Raw genomic sequence first — 23,829 nt, 5'->3', positions numbered from 1 at the left:
TTCCAAAAAGACACAGACAAAAAATATTTAATATACATTGATAAAAAGGAAAAAGATGCTGTATTAAATAAATGATTAATTCCTTTGCACTCTGGTTGATAAGACTTTCTTCAAAAATACATTTGTTTTTTTTTCATAAATATAAATGTATCATGCTAATCAATATACATTGATACGAACACTCTTATCAACGAGAGACTAGATTAATAACGAATTTTGTAATTCGCATTAAAAAAAATTATTCAAAAATTTTATTTGCATTCTGTTAAGTGTCGAGCGATAATATTAAAGTACTTATATTAATATTGTTATAATATATACAATACATACACATAGAAAGTGTGCTACTTTTCTATGCGAGCGATAAGTGAGAGAAAATAACTGTCATTTTACTTTCATCCCTGACATTTAACTTTTTAATCTCGTAATAATATATTCGGCATCGAACATTGAAATCTGCGATCTGTTATCGTCTATAATTTAATGAACACATGTGAAATATACCGATCCCTTGTGGCAAAAGTCTATATATAAATCTACATTTAATAGTATAAATCACGTCAATTTTGTCGCAAAATTTTTATCGAGCTTGTTTTTAACTATTCGATTAGTATGAAGTATTATGGAAATATACAATGCTATCACACATGTTATAGAATTATTACTGTTATTAAATTTAATGAAGATGTATGTATAATGCATAGAAATATTAAATAAATATATGATTCAAATTCAAAATGACTACTCTGTAAAAAAATATATGTATACGTGTATCTATATGTATATGTTACTTTGTATAATCTTACACATATATGTGCAAACATTTTGTCAAGTATACTAGATAATTAAAAACAACTATGTGTAATTTAAATTTGTTATGCAAGATATAAAATAAGCAAACAAACAAATGTCACTGCAATAATACTTATTATACTATTTAAAACATGTAAATTGTAAATAATCTTTAAATATTTTTATTTTTATACATTCTTACCTCTTTTGCGATGAACAGTCTTTGCTTTTTATTTCTCTTTGTAATAATCTTTTATACAAAAAGTGATATATTGCCAGGTAGCAAAAGTAATCATTCTGATTATTTAATAGCAAAGTGATATTAAAGTGACTATTTTTGTTACCCGGAAATTAATATAAAAACAATTTATATATTGTCTTCGATATTTTACATCATATATATTATTTTAGAAATTTTATATATTACACACATAACGATGTTATCTGTACATATAATAAAAAACTTTAATGAAAAAGAAATAATATCTATATATATATATATTCATATTGCATATAAAATTTATTAAAAGAGAAATAAAATGTGCAAATATTGTGTAAAAAAAATTAGCCAATGCATTAATGTTAATGTGATTTGAGATATGTTATGATACTGTAAATTTTATGTAATTACTTGCCACATGTTTCAGCAATTTATAAATTGTGTGTTCTACTAAAACAATAAGATAATTAAATACAATTTACATATTTATCACGATCTCTATATTATAATACAAATTAAATCATAAGTAAAAATTCTAATCATTAATATTAGAGTCTGAAAAGAATTTTTACCTCTTGACATGATATAAATCTCCAACAATTTATAACTTCAGGACTAATATCTTTAATACACATGTAAGTTATTAAGTAGAAAACATCTTTCGACATTTCTTCCATTTTTAAAATAAATTGTTAATATTCTCAAATATCAACGAGAATTTGAGAATATAGCTTATGAAATAGAAGCAATGCGTAATTATGAATAATTCTCTTTTAAAACTATGGTATTCTGTGTGCCTTATACATCTCGTATTTTGTATCATAGGAAACAGGTACAATGTATTAGGTAACTCAATTTCCTGTGCGATACAACAATCCATAAGATTTCTTACGCTACTTTGCTTAGTGCTCCATAATAATGATCAAAGTACATTTCTTATCATACTTTAAGTTACATATAAAATGTTTCGCTGGCAGATATCATCCTTCCTTTTTATAACACCTATATAGAAAAATCAGTATTCTACAGCCTCTCTGTGATGTATGAAATAAAGAGATAAATTCAAAGCAAGTGCTGCACATAAGCAAATTGTACTGTAACTATTGCAAGAATCAGGCAAATGTATTGTTGTGACGATAAGGAATAACTTGCGACATTTGAACCGCAGGTTATCATTTATAACTATCACCTTTTGCATTTACAAGAAGGCAAAAATATAAGTTTGAAATGTCTTCTTCCTTAATACATTTCTTAATGGGATTTTTTTACGAAACATAGTGCTCTCTATTGTCTTATATTAAATTAGGTCTAGACATATACAGCTTTTTGTTTATATCACTGAAGGGGAAATATAATAATTCTATTGAAATTTAAATTTACCCAAAAGAACAAGATTGAGAACCGAATATGGTTCATTAAGCATCAAATAATCGTTTTACCAATTATCAACTTAGCACCCATAAATGCATTATTTTAAAAAATAGTATATAGTAATTGCTATATTTTAGATATGAGAATAACTCTCAGTTAATATTGTAATCCAGAGAATCAACTAGGCTGCTATAACAAATGCATTTATCGTGTATGCGAAAGTTATGCTATAGTTGTGTTAAAATCAGAAATCGTATTTGCACTATACTGAAACATTTTTAGACAATCAAATAATATATAATAGAGAAAAGTTTTCCATGCTAACTGCGTATTCTAAGAAATGCAAAAATATATTATGCAGCGCGTGAGAAATTCTCTGTATTCTTGACAATGGACGGTGAAATGTTTAACTACTAATAAAGAAAAAAAATAAAAATTATCTACTTTTTTCCTATTAAATTTGTTTCATCTACTATTCTAGTATTCTACTAATAGTCATAAATTAAATTATAATCTTATTGAAATCTTATTAAAATAATAAAGTATATATGCTAATCCGTGGATTGATATAGTTTTTGCCTTCGAATCGTTGTCAACTGAACTGTGTATATATAGAGTCATCACATAAAGTATTCGTAATCAGTATTACAATATATAAATATTATGTTACTGACATATATCGAGATATCAAAAGTCATACATATATATATATATATGTGTGTGTGTGTGTGTGCGTGCATATATACATATACATATACATATGCATATACATATACATATATACACACACACACACACACATACATATAATCTACTTAAAATTAATTGACAATAATAAATATAAGTATCTCTTAGAAAAAACGCGCGGCGCTGATTTTTACAACTTTTGTTTGTCAGGTGACATGCCACCTTAATGGAAAATGTGTTATATTTACATAATAATGTACAACTATTACACGATTCTATGCACAAGTAAAAACTGGCATAATTTTTTTCTTCTTTTTCATGTTATCACTAGTATTATTTAATGCATCATTTTATGAAGTTTCAGAATTTTTCCCAGACGCTGTTTCGCCGTTTTCATTCCTTTTTTCGGCTTTCGTTCTGAAAATGTATGGATATCCAATTTTCTCTTCACTATTATCAATTAGCTAATCAGTTCAACACACTTTTAAATTAATAAAAAAATGTATACATATAAAAATTGACACTTTACCAACAGGAACCGGTGCTGCAAGTTTGGCTTTAACATCTCTAAGTCTATTGGGGCTAGTCAGTATTGATCCGAATCCGATGGGCGATTTTATAACATTTTCAGAAGGTGCAGTGGACGATGTAGTAGTGCCCGCTGCAGCAACCGCAAGATCCTTTTGTTTCTTTTTGTTATACGTCCGTTTATTGCTACCCTGTGTTACACATGTAAGATGTAAATTCACATTATAAGTTTTCTTTGATTTGATTTAATAACTACATAGAAAAGAAAATAATTGATGAACACAGAAAAGAAAATATATAGAATGAGTTATCAACAAAAATATTCAAATATACTCTATAACTTGGTTTGTAGATTAATATTGTCAAACTACAGCTAAATGATCACATATGTGCAATATAAAGAAAATACTAACATTAAAATGACAACTCAAAAAAAAAAATTCACCAGAATTACAGTTAAATATTACAGTTGTAACTACAAGAAACATAATTATAAAACTAAAAAATATGCACAATCTGAAAACTATAGAAAAATATAACATTACAACAGAATTTTAGATTAAACTGCAAAAGTCGAATTATGCCTACCAATTTCTTCTTGGTAATCTTGTCCATGTCGTTATCCAGGTATTCATCCTATGTAAAATGTATGCAAGAAACATGGAATTATGATGTTTAAGGAAAGTTATATGAATGATAAAAGATATTTATTAAATGATAAATGATATAAAAAAATATTACACACACTCACACATAGACACACCACACACATACTGAATATATGTTTAACTGAATTAATGTATTAGATTAATTCAAGTATATAATTTAAGTACATATTTAACGATTGAAAGGAGTTTAATGTATTTGTACATGTGTAAGATGCACAAATATAATGATTATGAATAGAATAAAATAAAATATTAACCAAAATAATAATTAATTTACCGATTGTTTTGCTCGTTTCGCTGCAGCTGCTTCCAAACCCTTTTCCACAGATGTTTTCTTCACTCCTTCCCTTGCTGGTCGATTCATCTTTGGTAAAAGGGGACCAACTCTGGCTTTCGGATTCCACGCTTCGTCTATTTGACTTTTTGCTTTAGGTTTGAAGATGTAATCTTCGTCATCAGAAGCGTCTAAAGCTGGATAAACTGCGAATAACATGAATTTAGTAACGTCGTCGCAAGAGAAAAATAAATTGATATATATTTCGTTTAAACTGGTCCTTTAATTGTATACATACTAAAATCATCATCTTGGTGAACCTTGTCGATATTTTCTATCGACTGATCATCATCGTCATTGTTATCATTTTGTTGATTTTTGGTAGATCTCGAAGATTTTGCAGAATTATTCGTGGTCGAGTAACTTTGCTGGCTAAACGACAACATCCCGGCGATAGCCTCCCGCGTGGACGGTGACGCCCTGTCGGAACTGATCGTTTTCAATTTATAAATACTAAGACACCAAGAAATCAAATTCATTCCTCTGTACGATTAAAATCTACAATAATCTCCTAATAAACATTCAAATGAAAATCTTTTACACATGCTTGAAAGAAGTAAAACTATAAGAAGTTTAAAAAGAAAGTAATAGAGCTACATGACAGTTGATAACAGTAATATATAATAATATATAGTAGTATAATATAATAATAACAGAGTTACAACAATTAATACTATACAAATGTTCGTTAAAACTTTTTATGAAGTACTCTCTGAAATTAATCGAGAAAGTTTGTAAAATGTGCGACAAACTACAAAGTCTAATATGAAACAGAGAGTCCTATATTGAATTAACTTACCCGGTGGGAGGTGGCATGGACTGACTGTACTGTTGTATCACAGTCGACGGCCTGGAATTATATTTTTTATTGTAGCCATTACAGTTTAAATAAAAATTAATGTTGGTCTAAATCTATACGTACGCAACGTCTATTCTTTGAGCGCCGTTTCCTAGGGTGTACGCCGACGCTTTCAACAATTCTTCTATACCATTCTTCGGCGCATCGTTCAGCACGTCAACATCGCCGTCGTAATCGCGCTTGAATCGTTTCTGCACGTTCGACTTTGGCGGCCGTTTTCGCTTTTGAGATTCGTCTATCACGAGACCGTAATCGCTCTCGTTGCTGCCATCGTGAAAATCATATACGGATGACGTCTGATTCCAGGAAAGAGATTCCTTCGCTGCCCGGAGAACTGTGTGATCGGTCGTGATGTTACCACCGTAAGCGTTTATACTGTCGTTCGTACTTCTGACAACCTCGTTGTTGCCGAGCTTAAATCGAATTACGGTAGGACTCTGTTTTCCCGGTTTGGACAGTTGTCGTTTATTGCTATTGACGGGTTTGTCCACCGGTTTGTTTACAGTCGCCTTAACGTCGGAAAACGTAATAGGCTTCGGTAATGTAAGTTTTAACGGTGGTCTTAGTAATGGCTGCTCGATCAAAGCAGGTTCTACTTTATTCGTTTCCTTTAACGTAGCTTTGAAGGCGTTGTCCGCTATTTTATCGGCGTAATCAAAGTCGACGAAATCCTTATTCAATGGCTTCTTTTTCTTACGTTTACTCTCACGTTCCGGTTTCGGCGGATTTAAAGATATTAAGTACCGTTCCGCGTGTCGTATCTCTTTACTAATATCCTTCAATAATTTCTGGCTATTTATTGTTTCTGGTATCTGACCGCGACTAATCATGCTATACTGAAATGATATATGTTGATTTTAATTTCATCTCTTTTATTTTAATTTTTTACGTTTTTTTTTTTTTTTTTAATTTTTATTCAAAGGAAAATGATAAAATAAAACATTCTAACTTACATCTTTATCTGTGTTCCATTGCTTGAGAATTCCAAGCAGTGCTTTCACACCTTGTAAAAAGTAGGCTGGACACTTCTTCCCCTCATTATTCAAGTCTTTCAATTCTTTGAGCAATTTCTTAGCCGCAAACCAATTAATTGTTTCAAAGCCAGGATATTGAAACTTTGCTGGAGTCTTCATCTTCCTTTCTAATTCATATATTCTACAAAATAATAACAATTTCATTACCAAATATTTCTTAATCAAGATTGATAACTAGACACATTTTTTCTACTCACTGTATTTGCATCGGAATGTTAAGACTGTGCACAAAATTTCCACCAAAAACCAAAGAATCCACCGGTGTAAGTACCGCGTGTATCCAGCCTGTGGGAATCATCATTGTCTGGCCCTGTTTAAGCACGCACTTGTAACACGCGTCAGCCTGATCCCCGAAGAAAGTTTCGCTCTGCGTCGAGCTGCACATCCAATGCTGGTACAATTGCAAATTCGCCGGTGTCGGTTTAATGAGATAGAAAATTTTTTCACCACGCAACACGTGATACCACACAGATGTGCCGCCAAAGTCAATGTGAAAGTCCGTAAAACTGTCTTTGACCCCCATTAAACAATACTTTTGTACTTCGGGTCGCTTTAATTCACTGTCCTCCGGCCAATCGCGGGGCCACACCGAATTAACCCAGTCAAGTTTGCGCGCGATGTACGGTGCTTCAACCAATGGTGAAAGACTGCAATTGTTTGATTTGTCAATTTATACATATGTTCTAGAAAAGATTTATAAAGCCATATACATGGGAAGGCAATGAATATTGATATACCCAGTATTAGTAAATTCAAGACTTATGACATTTAACACTCTTGTTCGGGAGGGAGAGTTGTAATATTCTATAAAGTCTCTTAATTTCATACGTATGTTGCTTTGTCTAGTAACATCGATTACATCCATGTCCCGATCACCATCTGAAAATAAGAGCCATCCATTTATATATTATGTTGCAATAATATCATGTAGTAAATAAAGCATCTATTATATTTAATCAAAAAACATTTACATCTGCTATCTTACCTATATAAGTCTCAACATCCTGAACGGTAAAACTCAAAGGTGGTACAGTCATATCAAGTCCATCTTTCCCATCAATGATAATAGGAGTTTCAAAGCCATTTATCTGTAAATACTGAAAAGTTAAGTGTTGTCCTTTCACGTGCTTCACAATGTCATCAGCTTTAGGAAAGTGTCTAGACTTCAGCTCTCGTATAAATGTTGGAGTTCCAGTTTGAACAGGTTTTGTATCCGCATCGCGTTCAGTATAATCGTGTCTATGCCAGTTCATTCTAGGTTTCACTGTAAAAGAATAAAAATTAATACAAATTAATATAAACTTCATTTTGAAAGATATTTAAAATGCAATGACACCCAATAGCCTTACTGAGAGAAGGACCACACATGGCTTCGCATCGTGGACAGTGGTACTTATCAAGATCCGTAGTCATGTATTCCTTCAGAGCCACACATCTGAAAGAACAAAATAATAATATGTGACGCATTATATGTACTCAGAATTTAACAAAACTCACAATCGTAATACATTATAGATACAAATTTTAAAAAATCACAATATATGTATAAACGAATGCTTTGACTAGAGATAATAATTCTACAGTTACTCCAATTATTCTCACTGTATCACACGTCTGTTAATAACGTGAAAAGGATGCTAGATATGAAAGACCAACGAGGCCTGGTGCAGGTTATGTTACTATCAACAAAACATTGTTTGCAATCCGATGCTGGCGAATCCGCGGTGAATTTCGCGAGCATGAGCGGGCGAACGTTTTGACAGGTGTCATTCGACGCGGAAAATCGGCGGAATTCGTGGGAGATCGCGAAAAAAACAGCGTCGCGCGGGGTCGTTGAACGTCGTTGCGTCGTGGACGCCAAGTTTCGAAATACGTATTTCAAGCTCGTAAATGCTTACCCGCCGTGGTACCATTCCTTGCACACGTCGCATTGTATCATAAACTGCTGGGGATCGTACGAACGACCGCAAAAACAGTACGTAATTGACAGCTCCATTCTTTTTTTTAGTGGTTAGCAATATCGAATACAACACTCCCTCGTAACGCACACATTCGCTCACATATTCTTGTTGCACGTCGCAGATAATAAAAAAAATTGTCTAAAACAACGAGGTTTACATAGATGGGCGTTCTCGATGGATTCTCTATTCTGAACACCTCTTTTTTCTGAACATTTTTTTCTAGGGGAATGGTTAGATTAGAGACACGATCTCTTTATTCTGAATATTTTCCTAGAAAAGATGTTCAGAATAGGGAGGTATTGCTAAGCGGAGTTCTTTATTCTATTTCTACCAAAGCTGTTCAGTTTATCTAAATTGACACCCATAGCGCTGCGTTCGCAAATTAAAACGTAGATAGGTGTTGATCTGTTGTTAGGTTAAAAACTGATAAATACACAAATAGATAAATATCCTTCTTTCTTAATGAAAGTTAAACACAATAGTAAAGGGGCGAAGAAAAAGAAAGCTAAATTGAAAAAAAATGCAAGGTGAGTAAAATGATTCAATTCAAGATCACGTGAATAAAAATACTCCAATCACTGTATCCACATGGTTGTACAGAATAATATTATAAGATAATATATAACATTATTTAAAATATTGTTATTAAATATTGTTTCATTTGTTTTACTTTTAATTTTATAGAAAACTGACAACACGGAAAATAGAGAAACATTCTGTTGGCAAAAACAAATCTATGTTGGCTTACAAACAAACTACTGTAAATTTTAATAATATGGACATTAATGCACAAAATATTCCTTCAAGTGAGTTAATTTGTTCTTCTGCGAATGAAGCAATCAAACCATTTATTTTTGCGGAAAGAAAAATTTAAATAATGAAGTAACTATTAATGAATTGCATGATTTTATGCAAAAACAGATTTTTTTATTTATTTATATTAATTTGTATGTACTTAAGTTAAACAGAAAATTACGTAGTCATTATAGTTATCTAATTAATTTTACATTTAATTAATCACATCTTAATTTTTTTTTATTTGAATTTCAGATTCCACAGTTGATTCTATAAGATGGGATAGTTCTGAGGAACTGACGAATAAGGAAATGGACAATGATTGGAAGTTGGATAATTCTGATGAGGAAATAGAAGCTGAAACAGATGATTGGACTCAAATTGCTCCAAAAGAAAAAAGAAATATAGAGTTACCAGTTGTGATGGAGATGCATTCAAATGATGTGTCATCTAATCTATCACAGATATTTAAACAAAAGACATGTTTAAATAAGGAACTTTACAGTAACAAAGAATTTTACAGTAACATCTTCCAAACAGATATACCTTCCAATGATGAAGCGTGCGTTATAGTCGCTAAATCTATAAATCCTAAGCATGATACTTACGTGCAAACACAGACATCTTCTGTGCCACCAAATACAGATAAAAATAACAAAAACAAACATACAAGTGAGAATAAATTAAAAAATAGTATCAATAACATAAGCAGTCCTAAGAGAAATCCTAAGTGCAGAAATGTAAAGAGTAAAAAATCGATAGATTGCAATACAGAAACGGTGCATAGGAGTTCTCATCTTCAAAATCGCGTACAGTCTTCGCGGAATAAAAAGACCCCAGCATTTTATTGCATAAGGAACATAGTTATAGTTATTATGAAAAGCGAGAGTAGATTATGCTTCACCGGCAAGCTGTTGGTAAAAGTATTATATGGTGCTGTACAAATTTACGGGTACATATTAAATAAGTCGACCAGTACCACGGAAGTGTACTCTCCACGAGGATACAGTAATATTGCTATAGAAACCAGCAAGGAATATCCCGTAGATAACAATATCGAAGATATCTGGGCAGCACTTGCCGTGGAAGACATCACTCGAGATTCCGAGAGTCAGCTACAAGCCGACATCGACAAAGTCCAGCCGGGTGAGGCCGTCCTCGTGTTGCAAAATTTCGACAGCAATCTGACGTTGTTTCTGAAAACTTACTTTTCGTACCTCAGATTGTTCCCGGACGTAAATAATTCCTGCTACTATCCTTGGACGGATCCCAGGCGAGCCGAGATAATATTGCAGGCCGAGCTGCATTTCGAGCAATCTAACAGTTCCACCTGTAAACGATTGATCAGCGATCCAGTGATCATCGATATCGCGCAGAGGATGCTGAGTCGCTGGCGCAAAAACGAATGGTCCTGCACGTTGATCGCTGGCGGGAAAAACGTCGGCAAATCCACCAGCGTGCGCTATCTGATCAACACTCTGTTGCAAGAGTGTTCGAGGGTGATTCTGATAGATGTAGATCCCGGTCAAGCGGAATGCACACCACCTAGTTGCATCTCGTACAGTTTGATCGAGGAACCATTAATGGGGCCAAGTTTTACGCATTTGAAGATACCGGTTTATCAGCTATTCATCGACGACGTAAACGTTGCCCGATGCGTCACTCGCTACCTGGAAGGTATCAAGATGCTGATCGAGAGATTAAAGGGGGATCCTGAACTGTCCCGTTTACCTGTTGTGGTGAACACGATGGGTTTCGCGAAAAATCTAGGCTGGGATATCGCGATTTTCACGATAAAACTGATCAGACCGTCAATTATCGTGCAGATTATGTCGTCGAAGAGGAAGAACAATTACGACAATGTCTTTAGCGCGGAAGTCGTAAATAAGCAGGTAATATAAAATCTCTTTGTATATAATTGATGGATTTTCATTCTTCGAATTCTTGAAAAAGAACTTATCTTTATACAGGAATGCTCGTGGACGTTTTGCGACGAGAAATTTATCAATTGGGACAGGTCGTGCGAGCACGATTTGTGTATCATTAATTCTCCGGCCGAAGTGCAAACAGTCGTGGATCAAGGACCAAATCAGTGGAACATGGAACCGTATCAGCAACGCGAGCTCATGATGATGTCTTATCTCAGTGATATCGTACGCAACAACGATGATTCTTTGTAAGTTCTATGTTGTCTTTCATAAGGTTTTAATGTTTAATTTTAATATTTTGCTATTTCAATCAATTTTTAATTTTTTAACGTTTGTTATTTCAGTCACTACAACGCAGGACTGTCGCGCAGCATCAACCAAGCAATACCATATACGTCAGTATTTATATTTCATTATATTACAATAGCGAGCGTTAAACAGAAATATAAATCCGTCCTGTTATGTGTTTACAGAGCGCCTTTCTCTTCCCTGTGCATTATTCCTCAACGATTGTTCGGCATACCGGAGTCGCATGCTTTAAGCATTGTAAATGGCAATATCGTAGCACTGTGTGGTATAGATTTAACAGAAGAATCTTCGCAAGAGTCGACGAATATTTCCACTCTTCGGATATTGACGCAAAGATCACCCTTATGTACATGTTATGGCTTCGGTAAGTACTGTGACTACATAAGTTTTCTCAACAGATATTTTGCATAATTCGCATATGATACAGGAATAGTTCGAGGTGTCGATATGGAGCAACAGCAAGTGTTCATAAACACACCATTGCCGATATCGATGATGCAGCACGTTAACTGTTTAGCGGGCTGCATTCCAGTTCCGCCGATGCTTTTACAGTTACATCCAGGCGTACCTTACGTTAGTGGAAATGCAATGTTGCCGACGAGTCGCGAACCACGCAAAGGGTACTTTCGGATGAGATATCGAAAGAATCGGAGTCATAGTAAATCCTAATAATAAAACGTACATATAAGTATACCTCCTGCGCCTTCTAAATATTCGTTGATTTTCTATTCATGAAAAAGAGCAAGTGCTTTATCTGAATATAACATAGTTGCAGATATATTATATATATATATATATACATATACATATTTTTGAGAACAATTGTAAAAAAGACCATGAAAAAACAAGGAAGCAAACAGGCTAATGAGAGCGAAGTACAGAAAGCGAATAAATATCCCCATAAAAAAATCCTTTAGTTTAAATGTTCTCCTACTCATTGCATTTCCTGCTCTCTCTTTAATTTTTTTATGCACGATAATATATTTGCAATGTCTTACTATCACATGATGGAAGTATACGATTTTTATATCATTTATTGAAGATAGTCCGAGAAACCGAAACATTTAATTAAAGGATTTTTTTTATTTTTTTACAATATTCGTATTTTATTTTTTGCGCTTGGTTCTCATTAACTTGTTTTCCTCTTTGTTTTTTAATTTTATTAAAGCTTTTTCTTTAATTTTTATTTTGTTTGATAAAAATCAATGTCTATAACAAACAATGCATAGATGATAGATTTAGTATGTGTTATATGTATACACATACAAATTTCTTATATTGATCATTGTCAAGTAACATAGAAAAGAGGAGATATATGTATAGATAAAAAATAATAATTTTAGGCATATAAAATGAATGTCTATCATTATTGTCACACCATACAAATCTTTAATCAAAAATATACGAAACAAAAATTATTCCGGATACTGATTGTTTGCTTGCTAGATATCGAAATTTTGCTAAAAATGTTTACCGCGATACGGAGTTAAGATATCTTCATACAAGGCAGAACTATTGTTGCTCGTCTTATCTTCATTGCACTTAAAATAGGAACATAAAGGTCGCAATATGGCGGTAAGTGTTTGTACGCTCCAAGATTTGCCGAGCAATTTCTGCCGATTTGTGGCCGATAAATTCTTTACATCCGTATAATGTCGCGGAAAACCAAAGATCTCTTCAAGCTCGGTAATCCATATTCTATCACTTGCGCCCTTCATCAGGATTGGCTTTACTTCTGCTTTCCCTAAAATAGAAAAAAGAATCTTGACGAATCTTTTTCGATAGAAAAATTGTTCAACAAAAACAGCCGCGCTTGTATCTTATACCTTGTAACAGGGAACCCGTTCTGCAAGTAACCGTGCGCAGTTTCTTGCAAAGAGCCTTACGATTTAAATTCGGTGTAAGCTTATCTTGAACGTCCTGTCGATTTTGAAACAACGGCATGTACGGATTAAAGGGTAAATTGTGCCAGTAAAGTCGCAGTCTGTGTTGAGGCGAGAAATCTGCTGAGTCTATAACATCGGGTTCCTGCTTCAAATGCCTGCAATTAACGCAACAAGTTGATTTCGCGTGATGTAATGTTACCCGCTATTTTGAAGAAGCGATTCGCAAAACTCACTTGTTAATTTCTAATCTGTATTCGCTCGGCATCGAAGCAACATTCTCGAACAACCAGAATAGGTGGCAATTTTTGTTGGCTTTCGTCATCAGTTTTTTAATTCGACAGTACTCGAAAAAGAGAATTCCCGTTCCTCTGGGATCTATGATCGTAAAAGTAGATCAGAATCATCGCCTGCAGCAAATGTTTCGAATGAATATTATGTTTAAACATTGAACATTTGTGACCGTACCGTGGAGACCTAATCGCGCCGGATTGACCAGACTCAAATCGTTGCACGGTGATCCGCCGATTAACAAATCGATCGGTGCAATTTCTTGAATCTTTTCCTTCGTTATGCCTCTCACATCTCCTAAGTAAGTGATTCGATCGCCAAAGTGAGCGGAGCTAATTGTTAAGGCGTCATTATCAATTTCACTTGCGTAATAAACGTCAACGACGATTCCCAAATTTAAAAGTACCAAAAAACCTATTAAATATTATATTATAATTATATTATACACACACACACACGTAACATTATATGTTATATATATATATATATATATATATATATATATATATATATATATGATATATTATATATAATACCTATAATATTATTATGATATAACGAAATGCATTTTTTGGAAGCATGAATTTTACAACGTGAAATCAATTACAATGATTTATATAAAGATCAATTTAACAAAAAAATAATTAAAAAATAAAACAAACAAATGTTTGTCTTACCAGTACTTAAACCATCGAAAAGTGACAGCACACGTATGGGTTTCTTTTGCTTTTTATAACTTGCAAGATTTACGTCATCGGACTCGAGATTAGAGGCTGTGCGGAACATTGTGGAAAATTTATCTTTCCAATCCAATCGCGGATTCAAGAACATATCAAGTTGTTTAGATTCATCTCTGCAGAGAAAACATTTCCATGGATCTTCCAACAGCATTTTCTCGTACGAATTTGGGCATATGAGAAATTTCGAGCAGGCTGTACAATAGACACTGAAATCAATAACGCATTAAATAAATATATATTCCGTGATACGACGAATTAAGTTAAAACTTCTCAAACGCGAGGTAATAACCAACCGTGGACAATCTTCCGAGTCACACATAAGAACAGTTCCGGTGGAGGCGCAAACTGTGCAATAAAACTGAAATTAAACGTGAAAAGCGTCAAAGCGGTCAGCCTTTAAATATCATCACGGAACTACCGAAAATATACTTACGCACTTGCCATCGTTCCCATGCACAAACATACACGGTTTGAACGTATACTGAAATAAAACAACCCTTGTTATTTCGATGAAAAATACATTTGACTGGAATAAACATTATTTTTGTATGATTATTGTGGAAAATGTATGAAAGTGTGGTGTCTCTTTTGTCTCATACCGAACATTCTTTACATAAAGATCCTATAAAGAACGGATGTTCCTCCATTCTATCTTTAGGAAACCTCAAACATTTCAAACATAATTTTTCTATCTTGCATTCTCCTGATATTACGCGACGCAGAGCATCTGCGGTTAAAATATGAATAAAAAATTTAGTATTAGAGAGCATCAGTCTATAATATACACATATATGCATTGCGTAATTTAACTCACCACTCGTTTTTATATCTTTCTTTCGTTCATCATCTATATCCGGCTTGGATTTAAATTCATTGATCTTTTTTACTATCTCGTCGGAATATTTATCATATATCTTGTTAGAGTCTGAAACTTGCGATTCGTTATATGGTATGTGAATATTATTCACATTCGAAAAATATTCAAAGACATTATCTAAAGTCCAGTTATCCGTAGTGCATCCTAAACGCGAACAATAATCCTAAAAAGTCAGATTCAATTGTCGTGTACAAGAAATTTTTGGAAATTTTTGGAAAAGAATTTATTTCACATACATATCACCGTTCAATAAATTATTTTTGAAATTATTTATTATTTTAGATAAATAATTTAACGTATTTTTTACCTTTGAAGCTTGAAGTACGCCTTCGAGATAGGTCTGTTTAACTGTATTTTGAATGTGGTCGCGCATTTTTTCCAATCCCTTGTAAAATTTCAAAAATTCCAGATGACGCACCTATTAAATGCAAAATATAAACTAGTTGAAAACAATTTTTTAAATTGAATTTTTATTTTATATGAATTCTTATGACCTCCGAAACTTTGTAATCGCCGTACCACATAATCCATTGACAACCAAAACTCGGTTCCTTCAAACAACAGTCGCGATAATCAATAATCATCGCTGTAAAAACAAGAAAAGCTCTTCATTTTTTCAAAAGACTAAGAACATTTTTACAAGAAAAAAAAATAAAAAAACTATAGAACAAATGCGCTCAAGGTATACCGGGCCACCAACAATGTCCAGCGATTTTTGCCCAGGCTATTACACCAGGATTTTGGTTTTGCAAAGGTAAACGCTCATCATCAATTTGTTTCCAACTTGTATTCATATCTTTGTTTTTTTCAACAACCTGTTTCTTTGTCGATGATGTCTCTGGTGAGTCTATATAAAGTCAGAGAGAGAACGTAAAAAATTAACTCTTCAAATATATTACACATTAATATTACAACTTAAATCATAAAACTAGAAGAAAACATACTTTTCTGATTTGATATAAATTTCTCGGTAGCTTTGGCGTTCTTTTCTTTTAAGACATCCACTCTTTCTTGTACATTTTTCGGGTATGGATAAAATATTAGGTCATCCACTGTTAAATCAAATATATTATAATTTATTATTTATGTTGTATGTGTGTGAATTAAATAGAAATAAGAAAATAAATTTCTTCTGACTTACAGCTTTCGAATCCAGTTATATTCCGTCGTATTCAATAGTAATAAGGCTTTGTCAGAGTACAGTCGAAACGTTGGCGAAGCATCTAAAATAATTGTAACGGCATATCGCATTTTTGGAAGTGTAATTCCTTATGTAAATTCTTATTGTCTTTTTAATTTTATTCTCGAAGATAGTAAAGGAACCTGTATAGTTGCGTCAATGGCGCGCGTACGAGTATTTTTACGAGGTGGTTGCGTCAATCGATGTTCCAAGTTAGTCGAAAACGGTTGAATTTGCGTGTTTTCCTTGAGCTAGAATCATATCAGTTACGTTTCATTTTTTTAATACAGATTTGTATACTCGAAATAATTCGCTAATTTACCAATGATATTTGTGATTCTCCGATCCAATAAACCCACAGCTTGCCGGAAGTAGGAGCCATACCTACATGCTCGGCATCGACGATAAGAGCTATAACATTATACGTTTCGACTTTAAAAATATTTCTCTTCGAGAGAGCAAAAAACATTCCCAAAAATTAAACACAAAAATTAAGACAGAATTTTTACAATTTTATGTGCCATACATATTTTATATATGTATATTATATATGTATACAAACGTGCGTGCAGATTATTAGACTCAAACATATTTTTATGTTGAGATTACTTTATAATTATACCTTTTTGCGTTTTTTAATTAGACACATTTATTTAAGTTTTATCTTTTTTATAAAAGATTGGAGATTTTTTAATAATTTTTTTATCTGTAGATTATTCAAAAACATCTTTTTTAATAATAAAAACTTACATTGAATGCAGAAGTATCACTACGTGTGGCATGTAAATTACCTTTTTAGAGAATTCTGATAATTAAAACTATTACAAAATGTTTTGAATAATTATTTTGTCTGCCAAGTGTTCGAGTATAAGAGTCGAGTATTAAATATATTAATATCGAGTATTAAGATACTGACCACATTTCGATAGTTTTATTAATTTTAAATAACATTTGGTGACACGGCTTTAGAAAAACAGAACTCTTAAAAATCGATTGGCGTCTTATTTTTAGACTCGAAAATATGCATTTTCTGGCAAAATTATTATTTACAAGAATTTTTCTCTAAGTGTTTTAATTATCAGAATTTTTTGGAAATTGATTGTACATGCCAAAAACTATATGAGAATTATATTTAAAAAAATAGAACTTTCGAAAATCGTCTCACCTTTAAGCTCGGAAAAGTGTCTGTTTCGAAAAGAGTCTAATAATTTATACACGTTTGTATATCTTTTTTAAATGTTTTTTATGTATTACATGATACATAAAATAGAAATAGAAGTTCGCGAATTATACATCGTCTGAAAAAAAAGAAGGCTTTATATAACAATTCCTCCAACACCATTAATTTCCAAACGTCACATAGTGAACTGTGAACCGCGAGTTCTATTAAGCATATAATATATCGCTGTAATTATTATCCTCGATATACTTACCTGGCCACCATCCTGAGCAGTATCCCCATACAAGCTTGCCGGCGAGATTCTCCTTAGTAGTCTTTACCAAAGCTCTTGTTATTCTTCGCGGAACATATTTCTTTTTATCACTATCATATTCCAAATCGGTACCCTTGTTATCCGGACTTGTTCGCATTAATCGTATCTTGCTATTGGCTCCTTCGTGTCTCGTAACTCGAACCTATCGTGTTATTTATATATTTCGATCGTATTTCATTTATATTTTATATTTACATTATGTTAATTTATAAAGTGATTCGCGAAATTAAACGAGTGCTACTTAGAAAATTTCAAAGAGTAAGTATGGTTTAGAAAAATATACTATATTCCTCAAAATAATTAAGGAATAAAAAAAATGTCCAAAAAAATAAGCAAATTTTAAATAGCTGTAACTTTGTTTGACAAATGATAATTTAGAGAGTGAACTTCAGAAATATATTACTGGAAATACGTAATTTATATCTATACATATATATTCTTTTCGTATTAGAAAGAGGTACTATGGAATTTTTAAAACGCATGCGACCAACTTCCGCATACAACTACATAATAATTATAAAATATTAGAATATTAGGATATATCACCTTGTTTGCATTCTTGAAAAAACCGTGATTCATCGAAAATCTGTTATTCCTGCCCTTTTTCTTATACGTGACCATGCTCTTTGTATCCTCTTGTTGATCTGCTTGAAATGTCTCGTCATCCGAATGGTGAGGAGAAGTGTCAATCATCGTATACTTATGAGCATACCTTATTTCGCGATTGTCACGTGATCTGTTGTTCCTGCCCTTTTTCTTATACGTGCCCATGCTCTCGTCATCCGAATCGTGAGGAGAAGTGTCAATCATCGTATACTCATGAGCATACCTTATTTCGCGATTGTCACGTGATCTGTTGTTCTTGCCCTTTTTCTTATACGTGCCCATGCTCTCGTCATTCGAATCGTGAGCAGAAGTGTCAATCCTCATCGTATACTCATGAGCATACCTTATTTCGCGATATTTGTCACGTGATCTCCTATTATTCCTGCCCTTTTTCTTATACGTGCTCTTTGTTTCCTCTTGTCGATCCGCTTGAAATTTCTCGTCATCCGAACACGAATCGTGAGAAGTGTCAATCCTCATCGTATACTCCTGAGCATAGCTTATTTCGCGATATTTGTAACACGTGGCATCTAATATGTCGCGCTCGTCGTCGTAATATTTTTCAACCTTCGCCAAATCGTCGCTAACAATTTTCCGTGCCAGTAGCAGCGCGCTATCACATTCGTTATCGCATTCTTCGGTGAAGGATACCGATTGGCGCCAGGATGAGTGGATCATTTCGAGGTCGCTGTTGCTGCGCTCCGATCTCCAGCTCTCGTCCATGTTTATTTTCAGAGGGGATGAAGCTGGAAAATCAAAGTTGACGCATTCGTGGAAGGCACTGCGGTAAGCCGTTTCCGTTCTGTCGACAAGTTTGTAGTCGATCTTAAATCTGGTTAATCGTCGTCTCTTGCGACGTCTGAGGTTCGCGCTAACGTTATTCATCGATCCTGTCAAATCGTACGATCGTTTCGACTCTTGGGACGATATCTCGCCGTTGTCCTCCACGATCCAATCGTACTCCATGGAAATATCCCGACGAGCAAGATCCTTATCCAAGTCTAGACTATCGGAAGTCGCGAAATTCCGAACGTTTTCGGCGTCCTTCGCAATTTCCGCGCTACGTATGTACGCCTGAATATCCTGCATAATCGCGGTGGCCGTGCTCTTTAAATTCCTCTTACACGCGCAGACGGCATTCGTAAAATTGTAAGAATGTCGCCGCGCATTACAATCGCAACGTTCGCGTACAATTTTTGCGGTATCACGCGTGTCAACGGCGAAACCATCTCCCGCGTCTGATTTGCATTCCGGAGAGTTTTCCTTCGAATCGCGGGAAATTCGCGACAAGCTGTAAGCGCCATTCATTACGGATTTTCCAGCTTTTTTCTTCCGCCGCGACCATTTGTTCTTTCTCTTTTTTACAGTCTCGAAATGGTACTCGCTGCTTAACCGATGACTCTTCTTCCTCCTCGACGATCTCTTCCCTACGATGTCGCTACTTAAAGTGTTTCCGTTCTTTACGGACCTACGCGTATTAATTTCGCGCGAAACGTTTTTGTGAAATTTCATTTGCGTGTCAGGAAACCAATCGTCGTCCTCGGTATTATTGTCATCGTCTATCCGCAGAACGTTTGAAAAGTAATCGGGATATTCCGGCAATTCCGCTTGATTTTGCAACTCCTTCTTTTGACAAGTCGGCGTGTAAAATCTGGAATATCCGGCACCGGAATAATCAATCCGAGCGATCTCGTTCGAGTTCGTCTCCGATGTCGCTTCTTCGTCCTCGTCGGTCGATCCGTAACTTTCGGACAAACGCTCGCGATTTTCATCCCGACGAAGTTGCGTCAACGAAAAGTTATTCCCCGATAATCCAGTCGAGTCGTCACTTTCACGTCGGGATTCCCGTTTGATCGGAAGATTCGTCGTCGACTTCGCGTCATCGTTGATATCCCTATCTACGTTTCGTTTCCTTTGCCGTCTCGTCGACCATCTGCTTCTTCTCTTGCTTCGTTTTCGGATGGACTTTCTTGAAACGATTTTCGTAATTTGCGCCGGATCGATGAATGGCCAGGTATTGCCGAAAATATTCGTGGACACCACATCCTCGTGATTATTTGTTTCCTGGTCGGAGGATTTTCTCTTCGCTGTACGCAGAAAATCCAAGTCCCAGTAACTCACGATGGTAACATCCTTCAGAGATGATTGCTGGACGAAACCCAGCTCTATGGCGCAGATTATGGACCAAGGGCTCATTATTTTGTGTGACTTTGACGACTTTTGATATTTCTAGAATTTGCGAACAAAAATCGTGGCATTAAAAAAAAAGTTTGATTTCTTTTCATATCTGTAATGTTAATTTTGTGGGATATTAAGAATCTTTCAAACTCTTCTCCCTCGATATTTCACAAAAAAAGATAATTATAAAGTTATGATATCAAAAGGTATCGTAAATATTACAAGTGTACATGTTAATTAACGCGTCAAAATATTCCAACGTTTCGAATGTAATTATTTTATATATACATAATGTATCATTATTTATTATCTTCAAAATACATATAACATATGTACAATTTATTCGATATTCATAATTATACATGTGTGCAATGGTTATATATATATATATATATATATATATATATGTCACCTTCAAAATTATTTATCGAAAATAAATCTTATCTCGAAAATGAAAAAACATCGCGCCACTCGTGGCGTAATTAAAAATGATTGAGTGATTGTCGCGAGAATATGCAGGACGCGCAGAATTGCATCAGCGAGGCAGCACCGGAAGAGCGAGAGACGCGCGCGGACGGAGAGAGACTCTTCATAATCCGGGGTGTTTGCTTATTTCGTAATTACGAGAGTAAAGTGTATAAAGAAAATGTATTGGATCGCGCCGCATCCGTGAGCAGATTTCCCACGGGTGAACGTAACTCGCAACATTGACAGAAGCCCGTCCCGTAACATGGAAACTTTCGCGTCGTAGGTGTATATGTTACATACGCATATATATATATATATATATATGTGTGTGTGTGTGTGCTTACACATATAACGCGCGCAAAAATCTTGCCTCAAAGAAAAACAAATTAAAGTCGCGGGGCGACTTGATTAAAATTAAACCTAAATTAATCCCTCCTTCCTCTTCGCGTTCTCCCACCTTCTGTCGCAAGAGTTGTCGCCGCGTGGTAAACACACACGGTTTTCATATTACCGCGCCATGTGTCGAAGAGTAGTCTCTCGAAAGAGAGTACTTTTGGCGACGAGAAGGTATATGCTCTTGATCGCGACGTAATATTGCGCACACAAACACACATACAAACGCACATTTATATTCTCGCGCTCATAGAGCTACACGCACTTTCGTGTACATACATACATATATATATATATATATATATATATATATATATGTATGTACACGAAACATATATATATAAATATATATATATATGTATATATGTGCTTGTAGGATGCGTATTCCTCTTTCTCCCTCTCGTAATACTTCCCGGAAGTCTACGAGGACCTGAATTAAGTATAAAGTCATAAGAAATGTAGATGCGCTACAAAATGAATGTCCGTTGCAAAGCCGACCGTCTCATTCGTCGACGGTGCATTTTAGCGCATTTATCGCATTAATCGTCACGATGCAGCGACGTGAGTAACGCGAAAATGCACGTGAGACTTAATATCTTTTATCCCTTTAGGTAAAAGATTAAGCGCGACTTAAATGCTTCATTCTATCTATGAAGCTCGGTTCGTGAAAAAAAAAAATTTAGTAGCAAATATTTTTGCAGTTATGAGCTTTTCTGGATTTTCTTTTTCTCTTTCTTTCCTTTCTTTTTTTTTTTACTAAGGAAGAGTCGACTCTAAATTTTTAAAAGAATCTGACGTAAATATTTGATGCGTTAAAAGTGGGAAATTATACATATACGCAATTCTACGGCCATATCACCGCCAAGTCGAGATAAAAAGTCTCTTACATCGTTAGAGATCGATAGAGAAGAGAAACCAAACAATTTGCGTAAGGCATACATATAAATGTTTCAATATCGACGACGGCGTGTATATGCGTTTCCCTTGAAGCCGCCTCTTACTCCACCCTATCATTCTACGGTAATTGCAGCGTGTCCGCGTCTTATTTCATAACATCTTATTTCAAATAAAAATCGATGAAATAAAATATAAGCGAGCCTGGGAAAATTGTTTCTGTCTCGCAGTTGTTGCTGAATCACAATTATGACAATTACGTATTATCGCTAATAAAAGGCGAATTTCGCGTATTATCCCGCGAACGTCGCGATCAGAAATCCACGACAAGGAACCCGCATCCGCGAATCGCCCTTTAAATAGCGATCTCTTGAGAAGGAGACGCGTAGAAGAAAGAGAAACGAGAGAGAACACGTGCTACACGTGACACGATATCTCTAAAACTAGTTCCAAAGACCATGCAGGTTCGTATCGCAACGCACGGTCGACCTGTTGAATCCGGGAGCTCGTCATTAGCGATTTTATACGCAAACAAGATTAGTAAGCTGTTTGTCATCCGATTCCGTGTTATTTAACAGTTACATTAATTTTGGAACGGGTTGCGCGTCGGTTGATACAAATTACGCGATCTAGCCTTCAACCGGTTTGACAGGCCGCAAAAAAAATTATATAAATATGTATGTTAGAGATTCCGCATCCATTTTTATTCGTGTATATATGTATTTTGTGTATTTGTGGTCCGGTATCTGCAATTATTTCCCATGCTGGTAATTGCAAAAAAATATTCGCTCCCTTTCGCCATATGTATTTAAATATTATTTCAGTGTTTCCCACTATTTGATACATCTATAAAAAACAGAATATTCTGTTTTTCCAATTTCGAATAATATTATTCCTCATTGCTAAATCTTTGATTTTTTATACAGTAATTAAATATTTACGAATAAAAATCAGACGCGCAATTGCAATATCTTCAAAAAAAAAAAAAAGGGGGAGAAATTTCAAGAATCATCAAATTGACCTAATCGGATAGCCTTGGCCCTTGCGATGGAAACAGCTGCAGGAGCGATTAATGAATCGAGGTTGGCCCGAGGACGGCAGAATCTCGATTCGAATCGCCCTTTAAACAGTCTCTCGCGCGAAGGGGGTTGGAGAGAGAGAAAGAGCGAAAAATAAAAAGGAGAATCCAAACTCAGACAGGGTAGAGACGCGTACACGCACGCACACACAATTCACGTGGCGCCTCCAAAGGCACTTCTCGAGGTCGTCGTTCCGCTCCGGCGGGGTCGACCTGATGAATGGAAACGTCGGTATTATTGTGTTTACACGCGGGACACACG

General features: G+C 34.6%; 3 protein-coding genes across 5 annotated transcripts in view; 1 reads left to right on the top strand and 2 right to left on the bottom strand.

The window, feature by feature from the left end:
* Nucleotides 1–1,489: 1,489 nt before the first annotated feature.
* Nucleotides 1,490–8,569, bottom strand: LOC114936438 (histone lysine demethylase PHF8). 3 transcript variants are annotated; one of them, XM_029309626.2, is made up of 13 exons: nucleotides 8,392–8,569; nucleotides 7,843–7,928; nucleotides 7,479–7,757; nucleotides 7,231–7,372; nucleotides 6,691–7,140; nucleotides 6,413–6,614; nucleotides 5,523–6,295; nucleotides 5,400–5,450; nucleotides 4,839–5,029; nucleotides 4,544–4,746; nucleotides 4,187–4,234; nucleotides 3,600–3,789; nucleotides 1,490–3,487 (listed from the first exon to the last, which is right to left on the bottom strand). In XM_029309626.2, exons 1-13 carry the CDS (start codon nucleotides 8,487–8,489, stop codon nucleotides 3,408–3,410), a joined length of 2,793 nt encoding a protein of 930 aa, XP_029165459.1. In that variant the 5' UTR covers nucleotides 8,490–8,569; the 3' UTR covers nucleotides 1,490–3,407. The 3 variants fall into 3 exon arrangements, with proteins under 3 accessions (XP_029165459.1, XP_029165460.1, XP_029165461.1); XM_029309627.2 differs by having other exon boundaries at nucleotides 4,839–5,020; XM_029309628.2 differs by lacking the exon at nucleotides 4,187–4,234.
* A 251-nt stretch (nucleotides 8,570–8,820) lies between these two features.
* On the top strand, nucleotides 8,821–13,707 carry LOC114936463 (polynucleotide 5'-hydroxyl-kinase NOL9). Its single transcript, XM_029309663.2, has 7 exons — nucleotides 8,821–8,981; nucleotides 9,139–9,260; nucleotides 9,505–11,141; nucleotides 11,220–11,425; nucleotides 11,522–11,572; nucleotides 11,651–11,850; nucleotides 11,914–13,707. Exons 1-7 carry the CDS (start codon nucleotides 8,917–8,919, stop codon nucleotides 12,153–12,155), a joined length of 2,523 nt encoding a protein of 840 aa, XP_029165496.1. The 5' UTR covers nucleotides 8,821–8,916; the 3' UTR covers nucleotides 12,156–13,707.
* Nucleotides 12,853–23,829, bottom strand: part of Dnmt3 (DNA methyltransferase 3) — a 135,359-nt gene continuing 124,382 nt past the window's right edge. The window contains 18 exon segments of the mRNA XM_029309660.2: nucleotides 12,853–13,230; nucleotides 13,313–13,527; nucleotides 13,606–13,747; nucleotides 13,838–14,074; nucleotides 14,338–14,606; nucleotides 14,694–14,758; nucleotides 14,834–14,881; nucleotides 15,000–15,127; nucleotides 15,215–15,440; nucleotides 15,585–15,695; nucleotides 15,772–15,863; nucleotides 15,966–16,124; nucleotides 16,222–16,329; nucleotides 16,419–16,500; nucleotides 16,601–16,708; nucleotides 16,780–16,868; nucleotides 17,891–18,092; nucleotides 18,497–20,785. Of these exon segments, the coding sequence (XP_029165493.2) occupies nucleotides 12,947–13,230; nucleotides 13,313–13,527; nucleotides 13,606–13,747; nucleotides 13,838–14,074; nucleotides 14,338–14,606; nucleotides 14,694–14,758; nucleotides 14,834–14,881; nucleotides 15,000–15,127; nucleotides 15,215–15,440; nucleotides 15,585–15,695; nucleotides 15,772–15,863; nucleotides 15,966–16,124; nucleotides 16,222–16,329; nucleotides 16,419–16,500; nucleotides 16,601–16,708; nucleotides 16,780–16,868; nucleotides 17,891–18,092; nucleotides 18,497–20,785 (4,854 nt within the window). The 3' untranslated portion in view covers nucleotides 12,853–12,946.

The sequence above is a fragment of the Nylanderia fulva genome, unplaced genomic scaffold (assembly GCF_048542155.1).
Source record: "Nylanderia fulva isolate GAGA-0341 unplaced genomic scaffold, ASM4854215v1 Scaffold40, whole genome shotgun sequence".
NCBI classification, from domain to species: domain Eukaryota; kingdom Metazoa; phylum Arthropoda; class Insecta; order Hymenoptera; family Formicidae; genus Nylanderia; species Nylanderia fulva.
Note: the sequence above shows the minus strand (reverse complement) of the source record. Positions and strands in the feature narration are given on the sequence as shown.